At 37.0% G+C, this 12,498-nt stretch overlaps 1 protein-coding gene across 3 annotated transcripts in view; it reads left to right on the top strand.

The window, feature by feature from the left end:
• Positions 1–12,498, top strand: part of atad2b (ATPase family AAA domain containing 2B) — a 75,436-nt gene that overhangs the window by 969 nt on the left and 61,969 nt on the right. For all 3 annotated transcript variants that reach the window (XM_043219319.1, XM_043219318.1, XM_043219320.1), the window contains exons 2-16: positions 1,033–1,190; positions 1,859–1,890; positions 2,319–2,466; positions 5,114–5,210; positions 5,463–5,589; positions 6,114–6,269; positions 6,453–6,528; positions 7,015–7,116; positions 7,216–7,327; positions 7,414–7,529; positions 7,608–7,782; positions 8,993–9,081; positions 9,349–9,508; positions 10,907–10,997; positions 11,678–11,989. In XM_043219319.1, coding sequence (XP_043075254.1) covers positions 1,033–1,190; positions 1,859–1,890; positions 2,319–2,466; positions 5,114–5,210; positions 5,463–5,589; positions 6,114–6,269; positions 6,453–6,528; positions 7,015–7,116; positions 7,216–7,327; positions 7,414–7,529; positions 7,608–7,782; positions 8,993–9,081; positions 9,349–9,508; positions 10,907–10,997; positions 11,678–11,989 — 1,951 coding nt within the window. The remainder of the gene's footprint in view (positions 1–1,032; positions 1,191–1,858; positions 1,891–2,318; positions 2,467–5,113; positions 5,211–5,462; positions 5,590–6,113; positions 6,270–6,452; positions 6,529–7,014; positions 7,117–7,215; positions 7,328–7,413; positions 7,530–7,607; positions 7,783–8,992; positions 9,082–9,348; positions 9,509–10,906; positions 10,998–11,677; positions 11,990–12,498) is intronic.

Here is a 12,498-nt window from a genome sequence, read left to right as displayed (position 1 = left end):
ATCGAGCGTTATTTTGTTGCTGTGTGTGTTTGTTGCGCTCGAGAGACACCGGCGCGCGCCATGCTGTCACGCGCTCCGGGGCACACCGATAAACCGTCAAAACAAAAGCGCGTTTGACACCTTTCGTCGGACTAAAAACGTCTAGTCCTCCGCGTGTCTTCAACAATAAAACAAGCTAGTGTTGGGGGAAGGGAAAAGCTCAGCTGAGACAGACCCCTTGTGGCTCAAAACAGTTATTGTTCGTGATTTTTCGGAAAGTAAACTTTGAACTCGAGCGTTTGCGAGTGACTTTAGCTGCGGCGCGTAATCGGCGCCTTGCGCGGGCTGTTGTTGACATTTTGCAAATTTGAAACGATAACGCATCGCGTTGCTTTGTTAAATCGTTTCAGTTGATTTTTTTTTTAGGTTTTTAATGACCCCACAGTCATTGAAAGCATGTAAATATCAGTGAATTCAATGCAATTTATAGCATACCTCTAATAAGTATTCATTTGAGTTTTTTTGGAAATGTTTCCACGCGTGGAATAGTCAAAAAGAATAGTAAAAGTAATAAATAATTTAACAAGTTTATATTATTGGTGTTGTGAATGTTCAAACTTTTCTGCAAGCTGTAATGTTGTATGTGCTAATGGTTTTAAAGCCGTCGTCCTTAGCTGTTCATTTGGGATTTGAATACTTTTGCAAAAGCCGTAGAATTGTGGTTATAAAGTGCTGTGACGCTGGCACGCTTTCATCGGTGGTCTGGTTGTGTTTTTATTTTCTCACCTTGCGTGCGTTAAATGTGTGAATCGGAGTTATTTAGTCAGCAGGGAGGTTAGTAGGAAATCTGGGAGGAGATGAAGAATTTAGGAGATGACATGAGTCTGCCGCTTGCAGGATCAGTAAAGCTGGAGGACTCAGCTGTGATATTGCACCGTGTGTCCCTAGTGCGGTTGTGTTTGAGAGTGGACTTTCTGTCATTATAATTTTCCTCGTGTGTTGTGCATGCTCCTTCAAGCTTTTTAATATCCTGCGCACCTCTGCCTGTTATAGAAGGAGCCTAGCAGTGATGTTAACAGCAGTAGTCCACGTTTGTCCCCGCCACCCAAGCGGACACGCAGACAGACGCCACCAAGTTCTACTGATACTTCTCCAAGTCCCCAGAGTAAAGGCCAGAGAGGCCCATGGACCATGTCCAAACACTGTACTAGGTGAGGTTTTGACGATCTCCGTAGAGCTGCACGAGTAATGCTTACAATGTATGTTGGCTTTGCACGGCGAACAAGCGAAATAATGTGAAGCCAATCCAAAATGTTGCCAGTAATTGTACTTGGGTTTTAAAGGTGCTTTTTTTGCGCTTATTGTAGTGTGCTATCATGATAGTCTGCATTGTACGTAAGGCTGACATAAAGACTAATATAAAGGCCTCTGATTGGCATCGCATTTATGCACTCGACATATACATCACTGATTGACTCTACTCTCTTTTGAGAGTTGCAAAAATCACATTTTAAATGGAGCATTTTGAGACAAAAACAAGTAGATCTAATTTAAATGGTTCTCAAGATTAGTGATCGAAGATGCAACGCTGAAACTGATCATTTGTTTTTATTAATTGTGCAGCTGTTGATCCATTTGCCGACCCATCTGCTTAATCTTAATACTCGAGACTTCACAGTACAGACTGAATTTGGGAATTTTCAGTGTTGTTGGAAATTTGTTTTTAGACGGGCATTGCTTTCACTCGCGTAGAAATGATTACAGTTGGCTATTTTCAGAGAAAATCCTTTAAATGTTTGTTTCTTATTTATATGCTAAAAGTAGTAGTCGTAGTAGTCATATTTTTGTAAACTGTTTCTAATGAAATTTCTTCTTCCAGGTTGTCCACTGGTGCCTTGCAGAATGGACACAGTAAGTGTATATTATTTATTTCGATTACTTAATGATTCCTACAAGGAGGAGTCCACCCAAAAATGAGAATATATAAACGGTCTTTACCGACTGTTTATGGTAACTTAAGGCAACGAAAGAGGAGTAAATATAATTCTATAAAAACAACAGAAATTGATAGAATGATAATTTGGCCACCTATGTATTCATATATAATTCATGGAAGTTGATGGAACAATATGTTATAATTTCATGCATAATGTTTCCCCAATATTAATCCATTTGTAGGTTTAATGCTAAAAGGTAATTCTCTCGATGTTTTAACCATTGGTCACACTATCCCTCCAATCAATATATTCAGTAGATGCTTCAGTTATATGAGTCACGTCAGTTTTGATGTTATTCTTCGTTAGGTTATGGTTTTAGTAACCCTTTTATTTAACCTATAGGTCGAATGAGTCTGAGGGGTGATTCTACATCAGATGGGGACCACGGTCGTATGAACGGTCATGTTGAGCTCAAGAGAAGCCGACGCGTCAGGAAGTCCCAGTTCGAACACCTTAATCAAAGTTTACTTTTCGACCAACTTGTCAACAGGTAAACACTGATGTGTGTATGTACGCATGCCTGAAGTATGATGATACTTGTCTTCTAGAAAGACAATTAATGTCTAATCTTCAATAACAGCTTGTTCAGAAACATTGCTGCTTTTTTTTAATAATGACAGACACTGAATACATGATTAACTGCGTTTATACATCTCGAAGCCTATTCACTGTTGACCCAAGTAGCCCACAAATCATTAGGCAAATGATTTAACTCCTGGCTGCCCGAGAGAGTCTGTCTGTAAGCATTTTGAGCATCAATTGTCTTTGGATTGACCTCTTTGGCTTCAAACCAACTGGCTTTCCACTCCATGAATCCACTAGGAGATCGCAATATCCAAAACCGTGTTCGGTTCTGACATTGTGTGCGTACGTTATAATTCCCTCATGGTTTTGAGTAGCTGGTGTATAATTAGTAGGACATCTGATGAAACCAACAGAGTTTACTCTTGCAGAAACGGACGCTTTAAACTCAAGAAGAACTAAAAGAGACTACGAGGTACCACTCGAAATGTGTGGTGTCGGCCTTTGTTCGGCTTGCATTCATGCACATAATGGTTTATGATATAATTGGTGATTCCTAGCCAAGGCTACATGTATCCCAGGGGTTCTTAAGTAGGTTCCAGCTGTACTCGAAAAGATGTGGACCTCGCTTCATTAAACCTGTAAGTCTTTGTTAACATTTTTACTAATGACCTGTATCAGTTCTTTAGTGATGTTTCATAGTTGTTGAGCTTCTGTGGTATGTTACCCAGAGATCATTTACGCTAATAATAATATATTTTTTTCCGTAAGTGTCCTTTAAACCATCAAAATGTGTGATTTGACCACACGTTGTGGTTTGACGTCAGTGGAGATGTGTGTTTATACTGCAGCAGTATTTTCAGTATGGTGGATTGTGGGATTGACAGTGGATTGGAGAAGAGGTTTAGAGCATTGAACAGTTCATTAATGCTCAACTCCATGCAGATATCAGGGAAAACCACTAGGCAGCTGACAGATGTTGTGAATTGCAGGTAGTGATGTTTGCACATAGTCTCTCCTGGGTTTAGGGTGTAAATTACTATGTTTACATAGTAGAGACTTTGGAGTTATTATGCAATATTGCAGCTCGCGCCTTCCGGATACGTTGAATGGTTTAACAAATGTTTTAATTGATTCTGCGTCTTTGCATTTAGTAATGGTTTTTGAAACAAATCTCTAAACTTTAAGTAACCGTGTGTTTATATACGATGATTATATTGGCTGTGCATTAAAAATAAAAGGTTGAATTTTAAAATGCATCACTAAAAATGTAGTTCGAATCCTTTTTTTTCATTACACACATTTACTGGGTTGTGTCCCAGTCAGGTTTTTAGTGTGAGGTAGCATGTTGCTGTGAGTTAAAGACAGATGGTGCAAGTGTATTGGAGAGAGGAGACCTGCTGGTGTTGCACATGAATGGGTTGAGCTGCTTAACTCATTCTGAATGACGTTCCCCAGTATTAACCCTGTGAAGCCTGACATAAGTGCTATTCAGATATGTTTTAAGTGTCATATTTGATACATCAGGCTCTTATGGCTCCTTTAGTAGGATATAGAGAATGTAAGGCACAAAGAAGCATTTTCAGAGGCCCACAGTGAGCAGAAATATGTAGTTTTGTGCAGCTGCTAATATTTCGATTTTGTGTTTTATATTCAAATTCCAATTGCATTGTATTGGAATTTGAATTTAAAACCGTGAGCATCAGTGAGATCTTCATAACAGAATTTAAAATGGTTAAAATGATCAGTTATCATTGTATCTCCCAGTAATGTCTTAGTAAGATGCTATTTAAATGCTTAGATTAATATTCTGTTATTTCTATTGTGGTAGGCAAAACATATAAAATGTAGTACAATGATGATTAAGATTTCACAGCAAAACCTATGCTGAATGGTCTAAAATGTTTTACTTGCTATTAAAGTATACTCTATCAATCAGAAATAGGGATGAACGACATTATCGGACTGATATCAGAAGTGTATGTATCGATATCAGGATTAAATAAAACGGTATAAAATAATGAGTGTGCTTTGATTTAAAAGTAAAGAGCTATCGCACAAATAAAATCACAAACATTTCCATATACTGATTTATTCATTAATATATAATATATTGAATTTTTCAAACAAATAAGCTGTAAATGTTTTAATTACTCTTTTGCCTTAGACCATCCACAAATGTTACATTATAATGGAGCGATTTATATATATATATATCTATCTGTTTAGAATTAATTTCAAAGCTGTCGAAAAAAGTCATTACCGTTTCTATAATTCTAACAGATAAGTTCTAAATATTTAGTTTATAATTTCCGCACAGGAGACACTGTTATTTTCAAATAAAAGCAAATATATCTGTATTGGCCTAAATGAGTTGGCCAAAATACTGGCATATGGGATATTGGCAAAAATCCAGAATCGTGCATCCCTAATGAGAAGGCATCTGAACAATAGTGAACAACAGGTTTTTCAAAGGCTGTATATTTTGGCTATCAAATATGACACCGTATCCTTCATAGGGTTAAACCTGTTTATGAACCCGAAACTGGTCCCTAATTTTTAGCACGTTTAAATATCTGTATCTGCATTCAACGCATGCGAATCTTGTCTGTTAGTACGGCAGAAGCAGTTCTTCAGGAGATGGACAATATCAGCAGCATACGGCAGAATCGGGAAGTGGAGCGCCTCCGCATGTGGACGGACACTGAACTGGTGACTCTTTCTTTTCTTTAACGCTGATGATTAAACAGCAGAACAATTGCGCCGCCTTATTTTCCATTTCATTAAGCAAACGACTGCCCACATTGAAGTTATTAAAATCCTGCCTTACTCCGAAGCATTGGCCTTTCTCTTCAGTGTGGGCTGTGAACCCACTGATGAGTCAAAACTCATATACTACGAACTCCATTGAATCTTCCGCATTTCTCATTTAGATGTTTGTTGTTGTTGTTTTTTTTACCGCAGGAAAACATGGACATGTACTCCCGTGTGAAGAGGAGGAAATCTTTGCGTAGGAACACGTATGGAATGCAGGCGCATCACAAAGTCATGAGCAAGTCAAAGGACCCCGAAGAGGAGGAAGGAACTGAAGGTATGTGTGGACTGTGACACTGCCCTATTTGCAAATTAATTACATACACCTTTTTTTTTTTAGGATAGGTTTTAAAAACGTTAAAAAAAAAAAATAAATAATAATTTTTGTGCATTGCTAGTGTGATTTGTCACGTGATTTGTGTCTGGTGTTGGTTGCTTGTTTAATGTTCTCGTGCATCATAAAAGCTTATTGCATTCATATAACATTTTTATGACCGGGCGAATTATAAGAAATTTGATTATTGATTCTGGTTCCATTTAACGGTTCCAGTTTCATATTAATTCCGTTATCTGAATCAAATAAATTGTATTATAGTTTGTAACATTTTTCATTTATTGCATCTAACAACGTCACCTGTCTTCTTTCTGTCCTAAACCTTTATATTTTATATTATATTTCTCAAAAAAGGCTTTTCCATCGCGGAAGCTTTTAATATAAGCCGTTTTTGATATGCAACTGTGATGATAAGTGAGCTGTCGTTTGTTGTTCTTTTTAAAAAATGTTTTTTGTTCATTTTTAAGAGTCTCACGAAGAGGGAGAGGAGGATGAAGACGTGGAGGCCGATGATGATGAAGACGATGAAGGAGATGAGGCAGAAGAGGCTGGAGAAGAGAATGACAGACCTTATAACCTCAGGCAGCGTAAAACTGTGCAGCGCTATGAAGCACCTCCAATAGGTACTTGCTCGGACACTTTCTCCCATGAGCATCTATGCTCCGATAGTTTTTATTCATACTCGCTTGTTTGAACACCTAAAACATCCTTACGACCCGCAGATGTTTCCATGACACGCAGCATCTGCGATTGTTGGCCATTTTAAATGATGATTTTGTGTTTTGAACGCTTTTCATTTTTCTCAGAGCCAGTGAACAGGAAGCAGAGCAAGGGCTCTCTGTTCGACACACACAGATCTCCTGCAAGAAGAAGCCATATTAGGTGAATAATGGCTATTTTCAGAAATGTATTTGACTTATTCCTTCCTTCGTTAGTGGACAATAGTTTCTGCGTTTTAGGGATTGTTGTAATTAAAATCCTAAAGAAATAAATAATGGAAATTAAAGTTAAAGTGAATTAAAAAAAGAAAATAATATATGAATAAATTGTGCTTAATTTTAGCCGGCAACATTTCTCATTCTTTTATTTCAATTTATAAAATAAATTACAAATACTTTTAAAATTTAATTATTCTATTTAAAAACTAGAATTAAAGCTAAAGTAAAAAAAAAGTGATAGAACTGTGCAGAAATATGAAAAAAAAGACAAACGCAGAGCTAAACTACTAAAATGTAGGCAGAATATAAAATTAAAAATGATTATAAAACACAAAAAATATGAATCAAATATTAATATAAAATGATTACTAATAATAAAAGCTATAATAGAATCTCTACTAAAACGCCGCTGTTGTGTTTTCGTCACCAGAGTAAAGAAACATGCCATTCACAGTAGTGAATCAACATCATCATCTGATGAAGAGCGCTTTGAGAGGAGGAAAAGCAAAAGCATGAGCCGAGCTCGTAACAGGTGACAAAAACTATGATCAAACAGAACAACTGTTATTTCACTCAATGCGTGAACGCTTGCTAATGTTTGGTGTGGCTTGTTTTTGTTACTGCGTGACAGGTGTTTACCCATGAACCTGCGGGCAGAGGATCTGGCCAGTGGTGTTCTGCGAGACCGAGTGAAAGTGGGTGCTAGTTTGGCAGACGTGGATCCCATGAATCTGGACACTTCTGTGAGTCTGAGTGCTTTTAGACCGTTTTACACCGAGGAAAAAGATGCATTGTGGGTGAGCATATGGTCTTGTCTCTTTCGACGCAGGTGAAGTTTGACAGTGTTGGAGGTCTCTCCCATCACATTCAGTCTTTAAAAGAGATGGTCGTCTTTCCTTTATTATATCCAGAAGTGTTTGAGAAGTTTAAGATTCAGCCCCCAAGGTAAGTTTTTTTGTTTAAAATTGCATCTGTTGACTTTGTCATCTGACATGTTTGTAACATGTTTTTCCTGCTTTGCAGAGGATGTCTGTTTTATGGTCCTCCAGGAACTGGGAAGACGCTGGTGGCCCGAGCTTTGGCCAATGAATGCAGTCAGGGTGACAGGAAGGTGTCTTTTTTCATGCGCAAGGGCGCCGACTGCCTCAGCAAATGGGTGGGAGAGTCTGAACGACAGCTCCGCCTACTTTTTGACCAGGTGAACTAAGCAACCTCACCATCCTGGCTCTAGGATGACTTTGAGCTCTTTGAGAGGGTTTCTGTTGTCTGTGAGCTGATATTTATCGAAGACCAGATAATGCACATTCCTGGATGTTTGTTATATGTAAAAGAAAAAAGGTTAATGTTTTGAAAATATTTGTGTTAAATTAAATGTTACATTTTGTCATTTATATCGGGGATTCCCGAACTTTTCCATTCCATGACCCACCAAGTATAATCTATTTCAAGACCCACCAAAATATTTAAGATATATAAAAAAACTATTGACGTTATTGTAAGCTTATTCTTAAAAAAAAAAAAAAAAAAAAAAACAATTTTGTAATACAACTGTAAAATTTCATTACTAATATTTACTTAAAATTTTTGATTCATTTAATCAGTCTATAAAATATGTTCATAAAAAATGTCAGTTTGGTGAATAAAATAATTGCAAAATAATTAAACTTAAAAAAACTTTAAAAACCAAGATGACAAATTTACTTTAGCCAGAAATGCACTTTTGCAATTGTTAAATAAATGTTGAGCGATATATCTTCACATATACATGTGAAACGGTTTTACAGATCGTTTCCTTAGTGGTAGGTAGTCAAATGCATATGAAGGAATAAAAACGACAAACTCTTTATCTCTCAAAAAGTTCAAACAGACAATAGAACTGAATGAATGTTACCTGAAAGAGTTTTCGTAACATTTCAATTTTCTGGTGTATGCAGTCTCATGAAGAAAACAGCACAGTAAAGTGAGAGAATTTCTTCTCATTAATAATGCGATCCTTTTAATAATGAACCGTCTCCGAGACCCTCACTGTTATTGCAGGCGCGTGCCCGTGCTTCAAAAAAGCAAGTCACGTTTCGAATCGTGGCCTTTGCGATTCGGAAATCACACTGAAGCAAATATCGCAGTTTGCTTTTAAGTTTTTTTTTTTTTTTTTTTTTTTTTAGGGCAACCATCTGCTCTTGTCTACTTACTCTTTTCTTTAAACAGTGTCAGATTATTTCATTTGTCCTCTAAAGCTTCCGTTTCCTCTTTGTTGATTCTTGTAGCGTATCACAAGTTGTCTTTTTAGATTTGGACCGAATCGCATATCCCTTTAAAACAGGTGTCAGGCTCTGTTCTCTCTCCAGCTGTTTTGAAGTGTTAGATGTGTGATTATCCAGCCGGGTGATGTTTTCCTCTCGTCCTGGCAGGCATACCTCATGAGACCCTCCATCATCTTTTTCGATGAGATTGACGGCCTCGCTCCTGTTCGCTCCAGCAGGCAGGATCAAATTCACAGGTAATGCATTCGAATTAATGCGGTGGGGATTGCTGAAGGTTTCATCATCAGAATTAAGAAAAGCTCCTGAAGAAATCGAGCAGTTCGATGTAATTTCCTCAGAAAGAGTTTTGGTATTACAAGGAACGTATGATGGAAAACAAGATTTTTCTTGCTCTTTTAAAAAGTTTGATGTACTGCACTACCCACGTTCACGCATCAACACCTGTTCATTTTACATTTGACGAGGTTAGCCAGTCATTTTTTCCTCTCTATTTTATGTTTTAGCTCCATAGTGTCTACGTTATTGGCATTGATGGATGGTTTGGACAGCCGGGGGGAGATAGTGGTCATCGGTGCTACAAATAGACTCGACTCTATCGACCCCGCACTCAGGAGGCCCGGGCGCTTTGACCGGGAGTTTCTGTTCAACCTGCCAGATAAAAAGGTGCGCAAATCCTTTTTAACTTTTGCGAGGTATTTCGCAGCTAACTGACATCCGGTGTCCCAGAGCGTCCACGTGTCCCTCAAAACACCGATCCTCAAATTGTCTGACAGCTCAGTTTCAAGTCTTTCGCACCTGGTTTGGCCGCTGAAATGTCTCTTTTATCTGCGATAATCTCACAGATACTGTTTGCCAAGCTCTTTGACATCTTGACAAATGGATTGCCAGTTAATTTTGGCGGATTTAGTTTAGCCTGCTGATATCAAAGCTTTTCTGCATTTATGACTGGAGTTAAAGGCTTTAATGTTACCTGGGAGTAACTTGGAAATGTATGCATAAAATTGTATAAGGTATCGAGCGCTTAATGTTAGATGTATATATTTTCTCATGTCTAACAATTAGAGCAGTACTGAGTACAAAATGCGATTTCATACAGAGAACATTAAACAGCATTTAAACACATTAGTGTACTCTAAATATACTAGTTACACCAGAAATGAGTTAAAAACAGTAATCAGAAGAATTTAATACAGTTATATTTTGTTGAATAACTATAATGAGTGGTAGTATTTTTATACAGGAGGGTCAACATCTTATAAAAAATAAAAATCAGATTTAAACTTTAATACCATGAAAATAAAGATTTTTAGGGTTTGGTTTGTCTTTCAAAATGTGTGTTTTGTAATGAAGAAAAATAACATTTAAAGTTAAAATATATTACGCATTTTAACTAATGGTTTCAGTCATCATATACTTGTTTGGTTTTTGGTAACAACATTTATTATATAACATAACATTTTATTTATTTAGTCAGTTTTTTATTATGAATTATAATTTGAAATATCTGTAATGAGAAAATACTAAATATTTATATACCGTATTTGTATTTTATGATCTTTTATGTAATGCTAATTTGTAATTTCTCAATACGTTTACAAATAAATTCAAGATGATGCACAGACATTCTCGCTACTATCCTGAGGGAATTCATCTTCCCTCAATGATTGCAAGCTGGCCAGGCCCTGATGCAGCACAGTACAAATGACTTCTGAAAAATTGCAGAAAACTCAAAATGCGATGACAGACTAACTAAACTAGAAACAGCCCAGTTTACGCTGAATGCAATTTATAAAGCTAGAACACAACATAACTGTGCATTATCTATGCCTAAGCTTTGTTTTTGAAGTTGCTGTAATATGAGGTCAGCTCTGTGCTGGTCTGATTTGTAGATGTGTGTGCAGTTTGTCTTCACAGCAGGGTGCTGGCTAATCAAATGTTAGCTCTTATGCTTTCACCAGCCCCTTTGTTAAGTGTTTATGATCAAAACAGTTTTGCGGTGCGTTTTTAAGTGCCTTGTTTCATCTGTACACTGCCTGTGTTTGTGTTTATGCTCATCAACAGGCTCGAAAGCACATTCTAGAAATCCACACCAGGGACTGGAGCCCCAAGCTAGCTCAGCCCTTCATAGATGAGCTAGCTGAGAAATGTGTCGGTAAGATGGACGCAAAAGTGATGCTTTTCTAGATTTGGCTTTATATCTTAACCCAACTAGTTGCAGTATGAAGATGTTTTGGGTGTCAAAGTAGTGCTGTGAAATGATTAATCGCATCCAAAATAATACTGTGCACATTTATTATATGTATATAAATACAAACACAAATATAAATATAAACACAAACGCATGTATGAATATATTTACGGAAAATATTGTTTGTGTGTGTGTGTATATGTCTATATGTATACATGTATATATGTATGTATATGTGTATATATATATGTGTGTGTGTGTGTGTGTGTGTGTGTGTGTGTGTGTATATGTGTATATGTATATATATATATATATATGTATATGTATATGTGTGTATATATGTATGTTTAAACAAAAACTGTTTATAAAAAAAGATTTAAATAAAGTTTAAGCAATATGTAATTTTATCTTTTCAAATTTAAAATATTTAAAATGTATTGATTAAAAGAATTGTGAAACATTTCAACCAAAAAATTAGTTTGTTGGAAAAAAAAAAAAAAAAAAATCTTATTTCTTAATACACTTTTATTATATCTATTTATTTTGTGTAATTATGCAACTGTTAGGTTTTAAATATTTGAAGTTAGCAATTTGCTAATGTTTCTGAATGGTATTAAAGTGATGTTAACTCTGCTGTTTCTCAGGTTACTGTGGGGCCGACATCAAAGCACTTTGCACAGAGGCTGCTCTAGCGGCTCTGCGGAGGCGCTATCCTCAGATCTACGGCAGCAGTCAGCGTTATCAGCTGGACGTGGGCTCCATCGTTTTGGGGCCTCAGGACTTTGGTCACGCGCTGCGCTCCATAGTACCTGCGGGTCAAAGGGCTCTGGCACCGCCCGGCCAGGCCCTTTCGTGTGTGTTGAAGCCCCTGCTGGAGCCCACGCTGGGCCAAACGCTGGCCTGCCTGATGCGAGTCTTCCCCCACGCAGAGCTCCTGCACAGGGAACACACACACGGTACGCTCCCATTTCCTGCTGTTGGACTTTGTTGTTCAGGGAGTTATTTCTGTTATACATCACAGGTACAGAATTAAAAAAAAAAAATCTTTAATTAGTTTTTTCCCTTTGCCCTTCTTTTCTCATTTAAATGTTTCATCATCCATTCAGATCTATTTTTTGTGCCTTACATACAGAGCTTTATAATTACCACCTCATATTTCTGCTGGGAATAGAATTTTCCCTGTATTTTTAATGACTTTTTTTGTAATAAGTCATTTGACTCCTCTCATCATTTAGAGTTTTTCTCTGCTGTAATTACACCATTAAACTGTTTGTTTTAAGAGAGACTTCATATGCCAAAGATGAATTAATGCTTAGTGAGAGATTTAAGATTTCTTGAATTGAGTTTGTTCATTATTGTAATAATAATTTTATACATATTTAATGTTTGAATTAGTGTTCTTCTTTTCCATGTCCTTATCCTTTTACCTCTAGAAGTTGAGTGTGTGTGTGTGAGAGTGTGTGTG

The sequence above is a fragment of the Puntigrus tetrazona genome, chromosome 20, assembly GCF_018831695.1.
Source record: "Puntigrus tetrazona isolate hp1 chromosome 20, ASM1883169v1, whole genome shotgun sequence".
In the NCBI taxonomy this organism is placed as follows: domain Eukaryota; kingdom Metazoa; phylum Chordata; class Actinopteri; order Cypriniformes; family Cyprinidae; genus Puntigrus; species Puntigrus tetrazona.
The sequence above is the reverse complement of the archived record's forward strand: the minus strand, read 5'-3'. Positions and strand labels throughout refer to the sequence as shown.